Source organism: Aethalodelphis obliquidens, unplaced genomic scaffold (assembly GCF_003676395.1).
Source record: "Aethalodelphis obliquidens isolate GAN/ISIS:26980383/991018 unplaced genomic scaffold, ASM367639v1 scaffold11, whole genome shotgun sequence".
NCBI lineage: Eukaryota > Metazoa > Chordata > Mammalia > Artiodactyla > Delphinidae > Aethalodelphis > Aethalodelphis obliquidens.
The window spans coordinates 14,204,815-14,227,665 of NW_020837955.1; the positions used below are offsets into that span (position 1 = coordinate 14,204,815).

The 22,851-nt window shown below is 37.5% G+C and overlaps 1 protein-coding gene across 1 annotated transcript in view; it reads left to right on the top strand.

Moving 5' to 3' along the window:
* Window positions 1–10,213: 10,213 nt before the first annotated feature.
* Window positions 10,214–22,851, top strand: part of CC2D2B (coiled-coil and C2 domain containing 2B) — a 95,377-nt gene continuing 82,739 nt past the window's right edge. Inside the window, exons 1-8 of the mRNA XM_027112131.1 lie at window positions 10,214–10,255; window positions 11,909–11,969; window positions 13,233–13,309; window positions 13,670–13,743; window positions 16,445–16,532; window positions 20,288–20,486; window positions 20,863–20,999; window positions 21,100–21,228. Coding sequence (XP_026967932.1) covers window positions 10,214–10,255; window positions 11,909–11,969; window positions 13,233–13,309; window positions 13,670–13,743; window positions 16,445–16,532; window positions 20,288–20,486; window positions 20,863–20,999; window positions 21,100–21,228 — 807 coding nt within the window. The remainder of the gene's footprint in view (window positions 10,256–11,908; window positions 11,970–13,232; window positions 13,310–13,669; window positions 13,744–16,444; window positions 16,533–20,287; window positions 20,487–20,862; window positions 21,000–21,099; window positions 21,229–22,851) is intronic.

Below are 22,851 nucleotides of genomic sequence, written 5' to 3' on the forward strand. Positions count from 1 at the left end.
CTATGCCAATAAAATGGACAACCTGGAAGAAATGGACAAATTCTTAGAAATGCACAACCTGCCAAGATTGAATAAGGAAGAAACAGAAAATATGAACAGATCAATCACAAGCACTGAAATTGAAACTGTGATTAAAAATCTTCCAACAGAGCTTTCCTGGTGGCGCAGTGGTTGGTAGTCCGCCTGCCGATGCAGGGGATGCGGGTTTGTGCCCCGGTCCGAGAGGATCTCGCGTGCCGCGAAGCGGCTGGGCCCGTGAGCCATGGCCGCTGAGCCTGTGCGTCCGGAGCCTGTGCTCCGCAGCGGAAAAGGCCATGGCAGTGAGAGGCCTGCGTACAGCACCAAAAAAAAAAATATCCAGCAACAAAAGCCCAGGACCAGATGGATTCACAGGCGAATTCTATCAAACATTTAGAGAAGAGCTAACACCTATCCTTCTCAAACTCTTCCAAAATATAGCAGAGGGAGGAACACTCCCAAACTCATTATACGAGGCCACCATCACCCTGATGCCAAAACCAAACAAAGATGTCGCAAAGAAAGAAAACTACAGGCCAATATCACTGATGAACATAGATGCAAAAATCTTCAACAAAATACTAGCAGACAGAATCCAACAGCACATTAAAAGGATCATAGACCATGATCAAGTGGGGTTTATTCCAGGAATGCAAGGATTCTTCAATATACGCAAATCAATCAATGTGGTACACCATATTAACAAATTGAAGGAGAAAAACCATATGATCATCTCAATAGATGCAGAGAAAGCTTTTGACAAAATTCAACACCCATTTATGATAAAAACCCTGCAGAAAGTAGGCATAGAGGGAACTTTCCTCAACATAATAAAGGCCATATATGACACACCCACAGCCAACATCGTCCTCAATGGTGAAAAACTGAAAGCATTTCCACTAAGATCAGGAACAAGACAAGGTGGCCCACTCTCACCACTCTTATTTAACATAATTTTGGAAGTTTTAGCCACAGGAATCAGAGAAGAAAAGGAAATAAAAGGAGTCCAAATCGGAAAAGAAGAAGTAAAGCTGTCACTGTTTGCAGATGACATGACACTATACATAGAGAATCCTAAAGATGCTACCTGAAAACTACTAGAGCTAATCAATGAATTTGGTAAAGTAGCAGGATACACAATTAATGCACAGAAATCTCTGGCATTGCTATACACTAATGATGAAAAATCTGAAAGTGAAATTAAGAAAACACTCCCATTTACCATTGCAACAAAAAGAATAAAATATCCAGGAATAAACCTGCCTAAGGAGACAAAAGACCTGTATGCAGAAAATTATAAGACACTGATGAAAGAAATTAAAGAAGAGACAAATAGAAGGAGAGATAAACCATGTTCTTGGATTGGAAGAATCAACATTGTGAAAATGACTATACTACCCAAAGCAATCTACAGATTCAATGCAATCCCTATCAAACTACCACTGGCATTTTTCACAGAACTAGAAAAAAAATTTCACAATTTGTATGGAAACACAAAAGACCCCAAATAGCCAAAGCAATCTTGAGAACGAAAAAAGGAGCTGGAGGAATCAGGCTCCCTGACTTCATACTATACTACAAAGCTACAGTAATCAAGACAGTATCGTACTGGCACAAAAACAGAAATATAGATCAATGGAACAGGATAGAAAGCCCAGAGATAAACCCACGCATATATGGTCACCTTATCTTTGATAAAGAAGGCAGGAATGTACAGTGGAGAAAGGACAGCCTCTTCAATAAGTGATGCTGGGAAAACTGGACAGGTACATGTAAAAGTATGAGATTAGAACACTCCCTAACACCATATACAAAAATAAGTTCAAAATGGATTAAAGACCTAAATATAAGGCCAGACACTATAAAACTCTTAGAAGAAAACATAGGCAGAAGAGCCTATGACATAAATAACAGCAAGGTCCTTTTTGACCGACCTCCTAGAGAAATGGAAATAAAAACAAAAATAAACAAATGGGACCTAACGAAACTTAAAAGCTTTTGCACAGCAAAGGAAACCATAAACAAGACAAAAAGACAACCCTCAGAATGGGAGAAAATGTTTGCAAATGAAGCAACTGACAAAGGATTAATCTTTAAAACTTACAAGCAGCTCATGCAGCTCAGTATCAAAAGAACAAACAACCCAATCCAAAAATGGGCAGAAGACCTAAATAGACATTTCTCCAAAGAAGATATACAGATTGCCAACAAATACATGAAAGAATGCTCAACATCATTAATCATTAGAGAAATGCAAATCAAAACTATAATGAGATATCATCTCACACTGGTCAGAATGGCTTTCATCAAAAAATCTAGAAACAATAAATGCTGGAGAGGGTGTGGAGAAAAGGGAACACTCTTGCACTGCTGCTGGGAATGTGAACTGGTACAGCCAATATGGAGATCAGTATGGAGGTTCCTTAAAAAACTACAAATAGAACTACCATACGACCCACCAATCCCACTACTGGGCATATACCCTGAGAAAACTATAATTCAAAAAGAGTCATGTAACAAAATGTTCATTGCAGCTCTACTTACAATAGCCAGGAGATGGAAGCAACCTAAGTGTCCATCATCGGATGAATGGATAAAGAAGATGTGGCACATATATACAATGGAATATATTACTCAGCCATAAAAAGAAACGAAATTGAGTTATCTGTAGTGATGTGGATGGACCTACAGTCTGTCATACAGAGTGAAGTAAGTCAGAAAGAGAAAGACAAATACCGTATGCTAACACATATATATGGAATCTAAGAAAAAAAAAATGTCATGAAGAACCTAGGGGTAAGATGGGAATAAAGACACAGACCTACTAGAGAATGGACTTGAGGATATGGGGAGGGGGAAGGGTAAGTTGTGACAAAGTGAGAGAGTGGCATGGACATATATACACTACCAAACGTAAAACAGATATCTAGTGGGAAGCAGCCGCATGGCACAGGGAGATCAGCTCGGTGCTTTGTGATCACCTAGAGGGGTGGGATAGGGAGGGTGGGAGGAAGGGAGACGCAAAAGGGAAGAGATATGGGAACATATTTATATGTATAACTGATTCACTTTGTTATAAAGCAGAAACTAACACACCATTGTAAAGCAATTATACTCCAATAAAGATGTTTAAAAAAAAAGTTCATCCAGAAAGAAAAAAATAATAATACATCTCAGTGAATACATGCTATATGTATTTTTAAAAACATGTACCACTGTATAATAATAATTCCAGGAGTTAGGTGTACTTAAGGAACACCACAGAGTATATATCACTTGCATATGCACACATACTGTATAATGTTGCTATTTAAGAGATATATTGGGTTGGCCGAAAGGTTTATTTGGTTTTTTCCATAAGATGGCTCTGGTAGCACTTAGTTGTTTTTTAACTTCATTTGAAACAATTTTGTTAGACTGTATTGTGACAACAGTCATATCACTGTGCATTAAAAAAAAAAAACTCATCGGGCTTCCCTGGAGGCGCAGTGGTTGAGAGTCCGCCTGCCGATGCAGGGGACACGGGTTCGTGCCCCGGTCCGGGAAGATCCCACATGCCGCGGAGCGGCTGGGCCTGTGAGCCATGGCTGCTGAGCCTGCGCGTCCGCAGCCTGTGCCCTGCAACGGGAGAGGCCACAACAGTGAGAGGCCTGCGTACCGCAAAACAAAACAAAACAAACAAACAAAAAAACTCATCAAAATTGGTGAATTTTTGTGTAGCCATTTTGCCGAAATGCAAAATGTTGCCGAAAAGCAACATTTTTGGCATATTATGCTTCATTATTTCAAGAAAGGTAAAAACGCAACTGAAATGCAAAAAAAGATTTGTGCAGTGTATGGAGAAGGTGCTGTGACTGATTAAACATGTCAAAAGTGGTTTGCGAAGTTTCGTGCGGGAGATTTCTCGCTGGACGATGCTCCATGGTTGGGTAGACCAGTTGAAGATGGTAGCGATCAAATCGAGACATTGAGAACAATCAACATTATACCACGTGGGAGACAGCCGACGTACTCAAAATATCCCAATCAAGCACTGAAAATCATTTGCACCAGCTTGGTTATGTTAATTGCTTTGATGTTTGGGTTCCACGTGAGTTAAGCCAAAAAAACCTTCCTGACCATATTTCCACATGCGATTCTCTACTTAAACATAATGAAAACGTTCCGTTTTTAAAACAAATTGTGACGGGCGATGAAAAGTGGATACTGTATAATAATGCGGAATGGAAGAGATCGTGGGCAAGCAAAATGAATCACCACCAACCATACCAAAGGCCTGTCTTCATCCAAACAAGGTGATGTTGTGTATGTGGTGGGACTGGAAGGGAGTCCTCTATTATGAGCTCCTTCCGGAAAACCAAACGATTAATTCCAGCAAGTACTGCTCCCAATTAGACCAACTGAAAGCAGCACTCGACGAAAAGCGTCTGGAATTAGTCAACACAAAACGCATAATCTTCCATTAGGATAACGCAAGACCGCATGTGTCTTTGATGACCAGGCAAAAACTGTTACAGCTTGGCTGGGAAGTTCTGATTCATCCGCCGTATGCACCTTCGGATTTCCATTTATTTAGGCCTTTACAAAATTCTCTTAATGGTAAAAATTTCAAATCCCTGGAAGACTGTAAAAGGCACCTGGAACAGTTCTTTGCTCACAAAGATAAAAAGTTTTGGGAAGACGGAATTATAAAGTTGCCTGAAAAATGGCAGAAGGTAGTGGAACAAAACGGTGAATACATTGTTCAATAAAGTTCTTGGTGAAAATGAAATATGTATCTTTTATTTTTACTTTAAAACCAAAGGAACTTTCTGGCCAACCCAATATTTCTAGACATTTTCTCGACTCTCATTGTTCCTAAATTCCTATACCAGAAGAGCCCTAGAAAGAGGGGAGACCCTGCAAGGATTTTATTCAGTATGACAGTTTGGCCAAATGATTTCAAGGTTTGGACATATTTATCCGTATGCATTATTTCAGATTATAAGGTGAGTGGAACTTCAGTTCTACTTGTACTTATGCCATAATGTACCAATATAACCTGGAATATTAGTTTTGCAGCAGTTTCTTTACTTCCACATCTCCCCTTCCCCAAATGTACAAGGTTTGTTAGAAGTTTTAAACACTTTCTAAATTTCTCTAGGATTAAAGCGCTAAGCACAACGCCTCACACAGAAAGCGGCCATTAAACATCTGAACGTTTGAATGAATGAAAGCGTACGTAACACTGCTGTGCTGCTTTCCATACTAGCAAGTTTCCTCACTTCGCCCCCGCCAGAGTTTCCCAGGACAAGTTTCCAACCATGGAACATTTTATTTAACTCGTTATTTTAACACGGGGTGAGTCACTGGGAAAAGAAAATAAATCAATGTAAGTTGTTTCTTTCATTAAGCGAAGATGACATGTCACGAGTGCACATGCCCAGCATGCCCTATTTTAAGAGTGCAAAATAATTAAATTGGTTACACTAATAGCAAGCTCTGGAAAGAAAAAGAACCCCTCGCATATTCGGGGCGCTCTTTCAGATGCCACACCCAAAGCACCTGAACTCTAAGAACCTCCCTCCTCGGGGCAAGGCAGAGGCAGGTCCCGCCGGCGAAGACCCGGGTGTTCGCGCTCCTCGGCGACCCGCACGCAGGTCACAGGCTCCGGGGCGCATCTGGACGGTGCGGGCGACCGCACTTCCACGGCGGGCTCGGGAGCATCCTCCCCCGGGAACACCGCTCAGGGGCGACCCCGGTGGTCACCGCGGGCCCGCGCCGGCCAGGGAGCGCGCGGCCGATACTCACCCGTTGGGAATAACGGTTCTTCTTCACCGCAACGCGAGAGGTGCGGGGTTCTCACGACCCAGGCCACCCCGCTCTCAGATCTCTTCCAGAACAGCCGCCGGGGCAGTTGCGGCCATTGGAGCACAGACGCAGGCGGCGGGTGATCAAAACCCGTGGCTCCCGCCAGGCGCTCTAGGCGGAGACCGGGCCGAGCCCCAAGCCCACGCAGCCGGGTGAGCAGACGTTGCGCACGGAAGATTCCAGAAGGCACCGGCTCCTCGCGCGCGCCGGGGCCGCACCGCGCATGCTCCGCACCGCGCATGCTCCCGAACCGCCTTGAAGTTCAGCTACAAGGAGCAAGCGCCAGGCTAGCTTGTGGAGCGGACGTCGGGAGCGCTGTGGGGCGGTTGGTGACCTCTCAGAGTATGCGGTGAACGGTGCGTCCTGCCTTCGCTTCCCAGACGTAGCAAAAGTGCAGTCCATCCAGGTGAATGTCTTACTGCCCCAGAAAGCCTCCACCCTTCCCTGTCAGACGCTCCAGTATTTTGTCTGGTTGGAGACCGGCTCTGTGGGTTCCCCGGCTACCAGGGCCAGACCCGCATGGGCCACTGGGACTTGTAGTCCCCGGGACCTGGCCCACCCATTAGTCATCCCCTTGGGAATTAATCGGGTTGAGAACAACTCCATTATATAGCTTTCGAGAGCACTGGTTGATTTACTTCGAATCCGGGACCGTATTATTTATTGAGTCCCTACTGTGTGCTGAACACCTTGCTAGGATTGGTGGAGGGTAGAAGAAGATGAGTTCATGCCCCAGCCCACTGTAGGGTAAGCAGCAAGTGGCCTTGTAAGGTAGACCGTAATGAACAAAAACTAAGTATTATTAGTGCTAGTGGAGGTCCCAGAAGGACCAGAGTCAGAAAAAATTTCCTGGAAGATGTGGGGCTTGAATCCGGCTTTGAAATGTGGAATGCTCTAGATTACGGGAGAAGCTGGAAAAATCAAATGATGGAATTGCGGGGAGTATAAAGAAGAGTTTGGTCTGGGTATAGTTGAAGGTTTATGAGAGAGTGGTGAGCAAGGCTTAGGTGGGGAAGTGGACACAAGCGTCTTTTGCCCTCACTTACAGAAAGGGCCTTTGTTTTGAGTTTCTCTCCAGTGGAGCCTATAAGTACAGGCACCCAAGATATATCTTCAGGTTTAAATAAAAGATAACACCACAGGACTTACTTGTGTCCAGTTTCTGGACCTCATGGCCCTTGTTGCTCTATGAATTAATACATTTTTATCAATCCTATGATGAACTCATGGGTAGCAAAATTACATTGCATTGTGTGTTGGATATAATGTTTCAAAATATACTACAGTTTTTATAATTTGTTTTGTCACTTATTCAATTTTTTTAAATTTATTTTATTTATTTTATTTTTGGCTGCATTGGGTCTTCGTTGCTGCACGCGGGTTTTCTCTGGTTGCTGCGAGCGGGGACTACTCTTCGTTGCAGTGCGTGGCCTTCCCATTGTGGTGGCTTCTCTTGTTGCGGAGCACGGGCTCTAGGCGTGCGGGCTTCAGTCATTGTGGCACGTGGGCTTAGTAGTTGTGGCTCACGGGCTCTAGAGCGCAGGCTCAGTAGTCGTGGTGCACGGGCTTAGTTGTTCCTCGGCATGTGGGATCTTCCCGGACCAGGGATAGAGTCCCATGTCCCCTGCAGTGGTAGGCTGATTCTTAACCACTGCACCATTAGGGAAGCCCTCAATTTTTATATACCAGAAGTTTCAAGGGAAGTGGATCCAGTCTTTCTTGACCTACAGAAGCAGGTTGTGATGATTTCCGATTTAGTCCTGAGAGCAGTGGATGATTTAGTTTTGATGCCTTTCAAAGATGTGTACAAATTCACAGATCAGAAAATTCTTTGTCAGACTGTTGGTTCCTAGGTTTTCAGTTTAGAAAATAAGATCACAGTTAACTAAAAGATATTAATTTTCAAACTTAGGTAATGGAACACCTGGAAATCTTGATAGTTTTCATGAAACACTGTGAAATAATGCTGTGTTACACTTAATTGTGGAATATTTTGGTTAAGTTCCACCTTTTCCATATCCCAGTACCAGTAAAGGGTAGCTGGTGACATGTATTTAATAAATTTTAATTTGAAAAAGTGCTATCCATTGCTTTAATTTTATCATAACTTTGAATGAGACTAATTTTTTGGCATAGCATCCCCATTCAAATCAAATGGGAGAACATGATTTGTCAAACATTGCTATAAGGGAGTTCAGAAAAGATTCATGATACTATGTGACAATAAATGAACAAAGATAAAGATGAAACTGGGTTTTGGACTGAATTCTGTTCTGCTAAGGAAGAAAAGTGGATTAATACATTTGAAGTTATTTTCAACAAGAGCTGGGGAAAAACTGAAGGAAAAACAAATTTCTAGTTAGTTCATACTTAACCAAAGAAATATTATTAGATACCAGAATATGTATTTTGTGATCATTTCATACACTAGAGATTTTCCTGTAATTTTGTTCTGCTAACACTCCTGAAACCAAGTGGCAGGTGGTTGAATGTTAAATTTACACACAACATAGAATAGGCTTTAGGAAATTTTATTTCAGCAATCACCATAGTGATAAAGGCATTGCTGGATGTATTTGCAGAACCCAGAGATTTCTACATGCTAAGCAAGAGGCAAACATTTATACTTATAAAACACTTATAAAAATTGCCTTCTGTTTGGTATGGACCAGAAAAGGTTGAATGAATTACTTCACTTTAATTCTCAGGCTTTGACTGTGGACCTCCAGTTCATCTGATACAAAAATAGCTAATCTTCAATTTCCTTGTCTTTTAGAAAAAGCTGTAACTACAAGAATTGTAAATTAGCAATATCCTTGAAGAGAATATTGGATTTAACTGTTGGAGCCAGTTTTTTAATACAGAAAGTTGAATTTCTGTAAGAAGGTGGAAGTCTGAGTCATAATTTTTCCTTGCTTCCGCATGTGATTTTTCGATAGGGCAAATGCAATTTTCATCCAGATCTTCAATTTTATCTACTATTTTGCCTATAATCATTTATTTAGTATTTATTATAGTATTTATGAGACGATAAATAAACTAGTTTAGAAACATCTACAGGTCTGCAAAAAACGTGATTAATAATTTCTTCTACAATAAGATTTTTATTTAATAATTTATTATAATTTAACTATCTATAGGATGTGTCACTGCTAATGTTTTCCCTAGCTTTAGCAGATAAAATTTGCAGGTGTAGGCATCAGTAAGCCAGGTACTGATTTGAAGTTCATTTTTCATTTTAGAAGTTCTTGCAGAGTGGAAAGTAAATTCAAACTTCTCTTTTCCCAACATTCTATTCCTGTTGTATCCATTCTTGGTATGTTGGTGGGAAAAATCTTAAAGGTGTTGATTCTTTTCAAGAGTCATGGAATCAATCTCTTAAATGCTTTTTTTACTGAGTAAACAAAGGAGTTAGCTAACTTAGAACTGGTTCTCTTCTGCTCCAAGTCAGTTCAGTATTGTTAATCACTTTTTGGACCTCTCACCTTAATGTCCCATAAGCAGCCTCTGAAAACTGAACTCTTTAACTCCTTCCCCAATTATATTCGACAATACACAGAATGATACTACCTCTCAGTTACTCAAGCCCAAACCTTAGAGTCCTTGATTTCTCCCTCACTTTGTCCTACACATCTAGTTGCTCACCAAATTCTGTGAATTCTACCTCTTAACTGAATCTCCATCTTCCATTCCCGCTTCCACTTTTGGATTCAGATCTCCAGAATCTCTCATCAGGACTATTAAAATGGCTTCTTAACTAGTTTTCCTGCCTCCAGGGAATATCTCTTTGTTTAATCAGATTTTTTTCTCACTGTAAAGTTTTATACTTTTTTTTGGGGGGGAGGGTCCCAAATATTTTCATTGAAGTTATTCCTATGTATTTTGAAAAAGTTTTGTATTGCTGTTATGAAAGTGATTTCTTTTCTATTATATTTCTAGCATATAGGAAAGCTGGTAACTTTGCCATACATTCTCTTGTATTCTGCCACTTATCAACTTTCTCATTTTTTCTAAAGTTTTTTGATGGAATGTCTTGGAGTTTCTATGTATAAAACCTACCCTCTACAAAAGAATCAGTTTGTTGTCTCCTTTCCAATAGTGTTACCTCTAACTCTTTTACATGTCTTATTGGACTAACTAGTATTTCTATTAAATACTAAAGGTGATCAACAACTAAATACTAAAGGCAATAGTGTGTTTCTTTGTTTAGTTTTTAGTTAAATTAAAAAATTTAAATAGCATGTTTATCTCAAGCATCAAAATAATTGTTTTCTCTCAGTCATATGATATATAATTCTTAAAAATATTTCTTATTTATTTAGAAGGCGGAAATGAAAGAACCATCATGAAAAAGATTTCAAAGAGAAAAGAAGATATTTTTAGAAAAGTAAGGTATTAATGGAGTTTATAAGGATTTTGATTATACTAAATAGCTCAATTGTAAATGTAGGAGAATCTTGAAAAAATGTGATATATTTGGTTCTATATACAAATCCTATAGTTCATATGTTAAAAAATAATAAGAGAGTTTACAGATTAGTTATACTCTTTGGTCTGTCAATTATGTAATAAAGTATTAGAGGTGAGTTAGTTATATATTTATTTATCTATTTATTCCCTTATTTAAATATTTATTTCTCTGTTCTCTCAACCAGCTAACAATCCATTTCCTGCTTTGCTAAAAAAAAAAAAAGTTTTTCTTTTTTAAATCAATGAATGAGTGAAACATTTTTAGGACTGGTATCTACGTGTCGCCTAGAGTAAGTCCAATTAAGATTCATGTTTTATTCCTGCCTTCTAGATGGGGATGGGAAGTTATGAAAAGTATATCCAGAATGCTGGGTGAGATTATTGGGAATTGAAGGAGACATCTATCAATCACTTGCTGGGGTTAATGTCCCATCACACCTTCAAGGGTTACTGTCTCCTTGGTCAAGAGTGAAGTTAGGTATTTTTAATTTTGTTGAGGAAAATACTGAAGGCTTAGTAAGAACAGAACATCTTAGTTCATACTGACCTTACTCAGTAGTTCTTAAGTGTGGTACAGGAACCACTGGTGGATTTGGAGTTCTTTCAAAATCTATAGACTATAGACTATAGCTATAGACTAAGCTCTTACTGTGATCATGTCAGTATACCCTGCTTTGGCTTTTGACACGAATCCATGTTTTTACTGTGATTGGAAATCTGATGTGTGTCTGCTTGCTCTTCCCATTCCAACTGCACATTAGTTTGGTTAGCATGTACAGTTGTTATTTAAGGAGTCTTTTGCTATTCTATTTTTTCAACTTAAAATGAAAAACTTATCCATATTCTAAAAAAAACATTTAACGTTGCTAGTATGGTTTAATTTTAGAATATTGAGGTTTAAAAATTGGTAAAAGAAATAAATGCTCATTTTAAAATATTGAATTTTTGATAATGGTAGTACATTCAATTAGAAATACCAGTAGGCAACTAGAAATATGGTATTCAGGAGAGCAGTCAAGGTTGGAGACAGATTTGGGAAGCCATGGGAATCCATGCACTCTCCAAATTCTTGGAATGTGCCCACATTTAGGCTATGAGGAGAAGTGTGACCAAGAAAGGATACAAGGAATAAGTGGCCAGAGAGGTATAAGGGTAGAGGAAAAGGATATAGAAAGCTTTTAGAAAGTTATCAGATGCTACAGAGTACTCAAGTAATAGCTAACATTGATATAGTGTTGAGTTTCAAAGTATTTTCATATGTTTGATCTCATTTGACCCTCCTAAAAGGTATATGAAGTAGGCAGTATATGAACACCAACAACTATCTACTGGATTTTATCATTAAAAGGTTCTTTTTGATATTACAGAGAGCAATTTTTTAATTAAAAAATCTATCATATATAAAGAGCTCATACCCATTGATAAAAGGATGAAATTTAAGAAAACAGGCAAAGGATATGAATTGTCATTTTAAAGGAGATGACTTTCAAAGGGCTGATAAACCTATGAAAAGATGTTAAATGCCAAAACAAAAAGATACAAGGTAACGCTTCCCCCCTTTTTTTTGCAGATGTCAGAAGACACAGATAACATTGCAGTAGAAGAAAATGTAGACAAGCATCTCCAGAAAGGTTCTCACTAAGTATACCACAGCTCTAATACTGTTGGACTTTATTTTTAAAAGATATAAATGACTAATCCTATCCCAGGGTTTCATTTGGGAACACAGTTTCTTAAGGGATAAGTTCAAACAGAAACTAAACTTCCTATATAATACAAGTGGGTATAAGGAAATAATGGTAAAGTCAGTGCATGTAATAAAACTAAGTTTTGTTTTCTCTCTCTCTCTCTGCAAACATGGAGAATCTTCTTGTTCTTCAGACTATGTTACACCATAAAGATACAGAGATATAGAACCTGTTTCAGGAAGTTTCCAGGTCTCAGGGAGAAAAGTATATAAATAATGGTTGACTCCTGCTTCATTTATCCAGCAAATATTTATTAAGCACCTACTATGTGCCATCTGTCATTCTAAGTTCTGGGAATAGAGTATAAACAAACCAACTAATAATTTTTAAATTTTATCATGGAATACTGCAATTAAGAATGAAGATTCTCATGACCTATACTGATTTAGCTTTATGCTTACCCTTTATTTCCACCATTTTCTATTTAACCTTTAACTACTCAAAGGCAGGGAGAAGAAAAAGAAAAATACAAGGCAAAATGACCAGTAGGTCCTCCATTTTCTATTGTACCTAGGACTGCATAACCCCTGTCTTTCTCAATCCATACAGTAGATCATCTGGTGGATGAGAAGAAAATAACATGAGGTTTGGAGTACACATAGCAGCTGGAGCCTTCTTTATACCCAGCAAGACTGTTTCATTTCCTCTAAGAGCTGGCAGTATTATACTGAATTTACAAAACTGACATAAGTAGTTAGAATGGATGCTTGGAGACTTACCTCTCTTTTTTTCAGATTCCTTCCTCTTCAGTTTAATCAAGTTGAAGTAAACTGGTTTTGATATTTGTATATTCTGTGGACTATAGAGCACTTTATATAGAATATTACTGTTTTCATTGATTTTTTTCCTAAAAGGAAAAAGATAAAGGTTTGCTTACCTGAACCCTGTTTTTTTTTTTTTTTAGCCTCACTACAAAATTCAGTATTTATGCATGAGTATTTATTCCAGATGGAAGAGGGGGAAGTTTCTAAGCTTTATTTTCTAGGTTCTAAGCTCTCATGGGGCAATGACCCAGTCTTCATAATTGTCATGATCCAAAGAAATTCATGTTATTTAGCTATTTAATAAGTACTTTTGTTGCTGTTGCTGTTTAATTATATTATAAGAAAGTATCATGAACTCCATATTATGTTGGCTTCTTGATAGATTTAAATGTGGAAGAAAATCAAGACATAATAGAAACTCTGAGAGGCAAAGTAAGAGAAAAGCTAAAAAATGCCAAGGTAATATTATTTTTTCTTTCCTATTTTCAAATTTACTGTTTAAATCAACATATATCATGATAAACTTTTCTTTATCAAAAAGAGCTAAAATTCTATTTTAATATAGCTCCTTAAATCCAAAAAGCTTCAAGTTATTTTCCATGCTTTCTATTTCCAAACTTGAAGCCAAGAAAAGTTAAGTGATTTGGTTATGGTAACTAAATTTGACATCTCAGGAGAAAACATGTATATACTTTTTAAAAGAAAAACATTGAGAAGTCTTTGTTTTTATCCATTTTGGACAAAAGACTTATGAACATGATTATGTCTATATCTGTGAACATTAAGTTTTCCATACTATTTATTTACATTGTGTTTCAGATTAATCAAGGCAAAAAATCTTCAACTCAGCTTCTCATTGATAATAAGATATATCAGTGGTCTAAGGTGAATAACTTTTTTTAAAAAACTTTTTAGAACAGATTTATTGAGGTGTACTTTACATAGCAAAAATTCATCCATTTTAAGCGTATGATTCAATGATTTTTAGTAAATTTACAGAATATATAATCAACATTATAATCCAATTTTAGACCATTTTGTCACTCCAAAAAGATCTCTCATGCCAATATTTAATCACTCTCTATTTCTACTTGACATTATTTCTTATCTTAAAAAATTATAATAAAATATTATAGGTGATCCCCGAATTACAGATTTTGTTCTGAAATACAACGTGTAATCACATATTTGAAACTTCAAATGACAAAATAACTCACATCTTGGGCGAACTGCATTATTTAGAGTAAAGGCTAAGCAGCTTTAACAAAAAGATTCAAAGTAAAATGTCTTAATTAAGATAGAAGTTTTATTTCTCTCTAGTGTAATAGATAAGTAGTCCAGGCTACTAGGAGAGTTCTGCCATCTTCAACACTTAGTTTCCATCTCTGAGTCCAATGGCAAAGCTACTGTGTCTTCATTTGCTAACCAAAGGGGAGGGAGGAGGAAGAGAGCCATAGGATTGCAGATTGATCTCTTACAGGACAAGACCTGAAAATTGCACACATTATTTCCACTAAAGGAATGTGGGAAACAATGTCTCGGTATCCAGCTAAAAGTAAGTTCTATTATTAGAAATGGGAGAAAAGACAGCAATGAACAACTAGTCATTTCTGCCATAAGCAATGAGAGTATTTAAAAAATACTCTCAAATTTTAAAATGTAAGAGTGTATCTCGGGTTTTTAAAAAACTCATCTTTGTCTTCTCTGCAGGGTCCCTCTTGGGTGCTTAGTAAAAATTAATTAAATTTAATAGTAAAAGCAGACTCAAAAAAGATGATTGTATACATGTTCATTCAACAAATGAATAAAAATGAGCCTAACTTGGATTTAATTTAACTGTGAATAGTAAAAAATTGGAAGTTTATCAAGATAAGTCCACTGAATATCAAGAAAAGAGGTAAAAAGGAAGAGAAATTGGCTTCTAAGAGTTTCCATTACAAACTACTAGGAAGGGATATCTGCTCAGGAAGTTGAGGATTTTAGCAAATGATTTTTCAATGAGCAGAGACAGAGGGAAGTAAAAGTATATATGGACAGTTTATATATCAGTATTGTTGAAAGGTACATAACTTTTAAAGTTAATGGGACAGCGATATTGTAGATACAAACAGGATGTAGGATAAGCTTTTGTATTTTACATATTTTTGAATTCTTCAGTTCCTAGGAACTAGCAGATTTCCTCCTTCCTTCTTTCTTTCCCTCCCTCCCTCCCTCCCTCTCTCTCTCTCTCTCTCTCTCTCTCTCTCTCTCTCTCTCCCTTCCTTCCTTCCTCCCTCCCTCCTTCCCTCCCTCCCTTCCTTCCTTCTATTCCTCTCTCAAACCTCTCTAAAAACAGTTCATTTAAACGTGTGTGACAAAGAAGTGATAGGTGATTTATAATTGAAAGATTCAGACTTTACAGTATTGAAAAATGAGAGCCTACTTACAAGCAAGTTCATCACTAAGAATATGCCACTTTTAATACTTTTTATTATCTCTAAGTTCACAAAAGATTATTGGTGGGGTGGGGTGGTACTTGTATGTGAGTGCCTTCATACATGAGAGCACCCAAAAACAGGGAGAGAAAAGAGTTTGCCCTGAGTCCACATTTTGATCTAACTGTAAGGTAATACTCTCAATACTCTGACTAGAGTGAAGAGATAGATTGGGAAGATGGAGAAGATTTGGACCCTATATTTTAATTTTTTAATTTAAGAAATTTTCTAATTGAGATATAATTGACACATTATATTACTTTCATATAATTGACACATTATATTACTTTCAAGTGTACAACATAAGGATTCAATATTTGCATATATTGGGAAACCATCACCACAATAAGTCTAGTTAACATTTGTCACCATATATAGTTGCAAAAAAAAAGTTTTTTTTCTTGTGATGAGGACTTTTAAGTTTTACTCTCTTGACAACTTTCAAATATGCAATATAGCATTATTAACTAGTCACCGTGCTGTACATTATATCCCCAAGACCTATTTTATAACTGGAAGTTTGTACCTTTTGACCCCCTTCACCCATTTTGCCTACTGCCTCCTGCACCCCCGGCCTCTGTTCACCACCAGTCTGTTCTCTGTATCTGTGAGCTTGATTTTTTGTTTTGCTTTTTTAAAATTTCATCGATAAGTGAGATCATATGGTATTTGTCTTTCTCTGTCTGACTTATTTCACTTAGCATAATGCTCTCAAGGGCCATCCATTTTGTCACAAATGGCAAGATTTCATTCTTTTTATGGCTGAATAGTACTCCATTGTGTGTGTGTGTGTGTGTGTGTATCTTTGTCCATTCATTGGTTGATGGACACTTAAGTTGTTTCCATACCTTGGCTATTGGAAATAATGCTGCAATTTTATTGTTTTTTTTTTTTTAAATCACAGTTACCGGACCTTAAAAACAAAACAAAATACAAAAATAATTCATGAGCCAAACAGACTCAAAGTTAAATATTAACTTGATACTATCTCTCCTACTGCTTTTTGTTCTTGAATAAGATACAGTTACTATTACCATATTACAGAAAACTACTTCTTTCCCTTAAAAGCAGAAAAAGCTCTCACTTCAACACTGAATACTGGTTTTCCATTGTTTAACCTGCAGACTGAAGTCTCACTGGATGAAGGTCTTTCGTGTTTTATTCTGAGTGGTGAAGAAGACTCAACTTTAGGCCAGTCTGCAGAGCAGGTTGGATTTGTTTCCCTTCCTCCTACATCCTCATTCTCAGGAAAAATAACTCTTTATTAAAGGCATAGAATGAAATACTTTAAGGGAGGTGAAATTTTTATTATTGAGCTGCCTTCTCTTTATTGAGAAGCTGTCCATAATAATAATTCCTAACATTTATTGAGTGCTTACTGGATGCCCAGTGATATGCTAAATTTTGAATGTGGATTATCTCTTTCAATCCTCATCATAACCCTGTGAGGTAGGCATTATTATCATCTCTGTTTTATAGGTGAGGAAATAGGCACACAGGGGTAAGAACTGATAGAGCCGGGAAGTACAGGCTATCAGCTCCAAAGCCTGTGTTTTCTTTTGTTCTTCCTGTTCATTTCTCCAAGTGCCCACATTGTTCTCTGTAATCTCTATTACTCTTCATTGATTCCCCATTCTTCATCCCTCCTTGTACAATCCCAGACCCTTCTAATTTCTGTCAGTTCTTCCCAAACTCTTCAGCCCACTGTTATTCTAGGGCCGTCCTTTCCTCCAGTCCTAATCAGTCTCACTAGTCTTTCCCGTCTCCTGATTTGTCAGTCTCATTGGTCTCCCTTCTGCTCCCATTCCTCTCAATTTTCTCCATTCCTCTCTACCTTCAGATCTCTCTACAGTTTCCTTGAGCCCCCTCCTGTATTTCCAGAGTTCTACCCAGTATCTTCTGACACCTCCCAGTCATTTCCAAATCCTTCAGATCCTCCTTTTGAATTTCTCTTGGACCCCGCTTTGCCTTTCTACTTATTTCTCAGTCTCTTCCATTCCCCTTTCTTTGAATCCTGTATCCTGCTCCAGTCTTTACGTTCCTTTTGTTGTTGTTTGTTCCACAGAAAAGAGCTTTATCTTTAAAAAATATAACAAATTTATTATATACATTATAAAAACTTAATGCAGAAAACCATGAGGAAGAAAATAAAAATCATATGACATCCCACTGCTCTGAGATAAACCACTATTACCATTTTTTCATACTGTTCTCTATGCTTATACCCATATATGCACACACAGACTTTTATATAAATAGAATCACAGTATAGCAATTCCATTTTTCCAATTGCTCAGCCAAACCTTGGTGTCATCCTTGGATCCTCTTTTACTCACATGCCTCATATCCAGTTTGTCACAAATCCTGTTGGTTTTACCTTCAAAGTATCCAACCCACTTCCAGAACCCAGCCCACTTTTCATCACCTCCCCTGGCACAGCCTAGTCTATGCGGCCATAACCTCTCATCCAGATCATTGCCATAGTCTCCCTTTATTTTTACTATTGCCCCAACAGTCTATTTGGTATACCATACAGTGGTCAGGGTGATTCTGTTAAAATCTAAGACAGAATGTTTTTTTTAACACCTTCTAATGGTTTCCTATCTCAAAAAAAAGCTGAAGTCCTTATAGGGGCTTCCACGGCCCCCTTAGTACCTCTCTGACTTCTTTTCTCACTAGTTTCCCCTTCTCCCAGCCAACTCCGGCCATACTGGCCTCCTTCCTGTTCCTGCCTCAGGGACTTTGTACCTTTTAACTGTCTAGAAATCTCTTCTCTTATCCTCATGCTCTCTCCCTCACTACCTTTGGGTCTCTGTTCAAATGACACATAATTAAAAATACTGTGCCTGAAAACCTTATGTAATAGTACCCCCCAACCCCCCAACCCCCCATCCCAGTATTCTCTAGCCACTTACCTTGCATCATTTTTCTTTATGACATTTATCACCACCTCGCATGTACTTCTGTCTCTTTGTTTATTTTCTTCCTTGAACATATCGGGCACTCCATATTTGAGTGAATATTGAATAAATGAGTATCAAACATGCACATGCTCTGCCAAGTCACTTGATACCCCAGAATCCCATGATATGGGTTAAGGAGTGGACTTTTCAGGGGAAACGAGAAGGTCCACCCAGCAGAGGGCACCAGGACGCAGCGCTGTGGTTATGGCTGCTTTTCCTTCTCACAGGGAAGACATGAGAGAAATTAGGTCAGTGGGCAAGTAGACTGGGCACAAGGAGGTCCAGGCTTGGATGTGGGTTGTTTAGAGAAGTTGTTTGGAAGAGCCATCTGCCCTGCACCTGGTAAATTTGGGGACAATGGGAATCTACTGTCCTCATCACAGGGAGGAGAAAGCTACTGTTTTGTGGGAGGCTGAGTGTGACTGTGGCTCCTTCCTACTAGGAGAAAGGGGAGGATCTCTCTCTCTCTCTCTCTCTCTCTCTCTCTCTCTCTCTCTCTCTCTCTCTTTTTTTTTTTTTTTAACCACACCGTATTCAGGTGCATTCATTTAGACTTATGCATGGAAAATTAGGTGGTTGCCTTCTGACCGCATGCTTCCTGTCACACAACAGCTAACAGCACAGACACTGGTCTGCTGTGAGCTGCATAGTGAAGACCAGGAAGGTGATTATATTGGTTGAGATCATAGCTTGTCTCAGGCTAAACATATGGGTAGCTGTAGTGGGGTAGGATTCATGAAAGAGACCTACATGGTTATAAATAAAAGGCTGGGATCCAAGATGAGAGCCTGACATGACTCAGCCATCAGGGCAGACCTCAGCTCTGAAGGCAGGTTAAAAGCCCTGGCCCACACCAGGGGTGCGGTGAAGGTAGCTTGGTAATGGGACCTCCAGCAGGAGCAAAGAGCCCCTCTTTGTCTGTGATTGGAATATTCAAAGAGATCCCCTATGTGAAGATCCCCCAAATCTTGCTCCTAGGTGCCAGTGTCATATCTTGTTTGACTTCTGAAAATGATGCCACAAAGATTTCTGGATATAAAATACTTTCTTGATTTCATGACAGGGATATAGGGAAGGTATGATGATGTGATGACTTGATGTGAACCTAGGTGATGCTTAACCATGTTACTCACTTAATTTTGTCAGAGTTGATCAAGGCCATCTACGGTTATCTATTCAATGAAATTCTATTATTAATTCTTTTAATTTAATTATTTACCCCTAAATGTATGTTTTTGAAAATTAAGGGGTTTTTATTTGCATGACTCACATACTCTGTCTCCTTCTCTGTTTCAACATATGTAGATTTTAAGTTAGACAACTAAAGTCATCCAAAATAAATTGGTAATATTTTTTGTGAAGAGACTCATATAAAATTTCTGATATAATATAAAAGTATACATTTTTATATTTAGTAATATATCTGTTTCAATACCTACATTCAGATTGTTTGTAACTTTTATATATCATATTTCAGAAATGTATCATATTCAATCACACTGCCACAGACTTCTATTTGTATCTTTACTTTTCTTTTTTTTCTTAAATATCATCCAGAAAACAGCATGACTACTCCACATCACCTTAGGTAGTACTTCTTTCTGAATGGTGGAAAAAAATGGGGCTGAAGACCACATGGCTTGATGTCTCTAGACTTTGCCCTGCACTGTGAATTCTCAACAGTTGAAATATCATAGTCCAATATTTCAGAACATTTTCCATAGGAGAGGAGAGACTTGAATTGTAGTTCTTTTTCAGTAGTCTTTCATTGAGAATTTCAATGAAGGGCTATGGAAAAATCATATTTTATAATATTAAGCCTTAAGTGAGTTCCTCTGTGTTCAATGAAATTTCATTGTCACACAGTTTCAGCTTGAACTTGAACTGGGTGGCATTGATCAGAAAGACTTCACAGCAAGCTTCTAGTACCTTTCATTTATCTGCCTGTTAATCATTGAGGACAAACACGTATACTTATTTTTCTTTTTGGTATTCAACAGAGATCAGTAAATGATAGTTACCACAAACACTTTTCACTTGGTGATAATTTTCAAAACTTTGCTGAGGGCCGAGATGAAGATTTTATGGAAGAAGTCGTTTTCCTAGATTTACTTGAAGTAAAGGCTGCCGATTATGAAGATGATCAAGAACAAGTAAAAAAACAACAGGCAAATATTTTTGTTCCAAGCAATTCTCCGGGTAAAGTTTTTACAAGAAAATATTCAAGTCATTAATGAATCATATTGTAGGATAATAGCTTCTTTGTATGCTGGATAGATAAAAAGTACTGATTTAAAATTATAGAAAATTTTCTATATTTGTTCTTCATGCTTTCTCTGAGTTAAAGGGAATTGGTTTAAAGAGCTCATTCATTGTGTGTGTGTGTGTGTGTGTGTGTGTGTGTGTGTGTGTGTATGTATATGTGTGTGTGTGTGTGTGTGTGTGTGTGTGTGTGTGTAGACTTTCTGCCAGGCTTTAGTGGTAGAGTATAAGATAGTTCCCTTTTGCTTCTTGTTTGGTCAATACCAGTGTAATATTTTGGACTTTAAAGTAATATCTATGTTTTGTTATTAAGTGATCAACCAACTTAAACTGCCAAAAGATATGATGCCACGCATTTTAGAAGAAGAAGGATTCTATGTTCACAAAAAGCCAGAAATATATAAAAAGACCTGCAACAAAATGGAAAATCGCCTGCTTAAACTAGAAGAGGCAAGTTCACTAGCTAACAAGGGAAACCACTCACTGATGGTGTGTGACATTTGTTTTTAGTGTAATATTTACTTACTATATTCTTAAATATTTTTGATAGGGGAAGTGTTGGTTTGAAGAAAGTGGAGAAATAATGTCCTTACCTTCACCTGTTAGACGGTCATGGAATTTCAGACTAAACATAAGTAAGGAACCTTTAAATCCAGCACTGAAGACCATATACAGAAAGGTAACCAACAACAGTTTATTTATGATTATGGTTAGAGTTCTTGTAATATCAATTATAACTTATATACTTATTTTTGTGGTGTTAATTCACCTTTTAAAGATATTAGTAAGTCTAGTAAAGGCAAAACTATGATGAAATATTAAATATCCATTTAAATTATGTTTTCAAGGAATATTTAATGATATGGAGAAGTGCTCAAAATAAAATGTAAAGTTAAAAAAAGCAGAATGCAAAATTTCATATGATCCTAATTTTATAAAAATAGATAATGAATGAATGAATTGATCAATGAATGAATAAGTACGTACATATATGTGTATGTAGATAAAAAGACTAGAAAATATATCATAGCTAATAACTATCTCTGGATAGTAGGACATAGGATTATTTTTATTTTCTTTGTTATACTCTTTTCTATTTTCTAAATTTCAGAAATGAATATATGTTATACTTATAATTAAACTAATTTATGTGTATTCCAAAAGACATTATGAAAATTAGCAGTCCATTAACCTAATGAGAAGAAATATTTAGACAGAAACAGTTATGTTAAAAATTTGGCTTGAAAAAATTTAAATAAGAATTTTGTACAAAAACCTAATTGCTCAACCACTTGCATTAACCATTCCATATATAGGAAATATGGCTGTAGGTAGATACAAAGTGGAAATAATACTTCCTAAAAATACCATCAACCCTTGAACAATGCAGCAGTGGGGCACCAACTCCATGCAGTCAAAAATCTGCGTACTGCTCTCTCTGCCTCAAAAATAAAGAAATTAATAACTTGCTCATCCAAAGGCAGGAAGCTCAGACAGTTTGGGTAGACTCAGGACTCAAACCCTAGTTCTTTTGATTCCACACATTGTGATCTCTAATCGAACACCAACTTTTCCCCACACTTAGTTAATTTAAAGATCTGTAAAATGAAAATATAGATACTGTAATTATTGAATAAATCTGTGTATAAGTGGACAAGCTCAGTTCAAACCCATGTTGTTTAAGGGTCATCTGTACTTACAGGACTTCATTCTCTATTCCCTCTGTTGCTTTAAACCTGTGAGTTACTTCTCCTCTTCTAGTAATTATATGCCTTCTGTAGTTAATGCTTTTTCCTTACAGTTGCAGTTCTGTGTTTCTTGCATATTCGAGTAACTGCAACATTTTAACAGCAAGAGCACTTAGTTCCTTATAAGGCTGTTACTTCTCAGCCTCCATAGGAAATGAGATTTCTCCCTAAACTGAAGAGATTTATACCTTTGGAGATCTCTTTCTGTTTCTGTAACATGTGAGGATCTTCTTTCTTTATGATATATGCTCTCTTTTCTTCTCCACAGTTTCTATTTCTTTCCCAGAGAAACTAGAAAATTTGAAAAAAAAAGTCTTCCTTATGTTGTAATATGTTTTTTATATCTTTATACCACTCACAAATTTCTTTCAGGATTTTCTAAAAATACACCAAAACTTTTTGCTGCTAAGAAAATCTTTTACCATTTTACCATGCAAAATGCATTTAAGCTTTAATTAATTGTCCTACTTTTTTTTTTTTTTTTTTTTTTTTTTTGCGGTACGCGGGCCTCTCACTGCTGTGGCCTCTCCCGTTGCGGAGCACAGGCTCCGGAT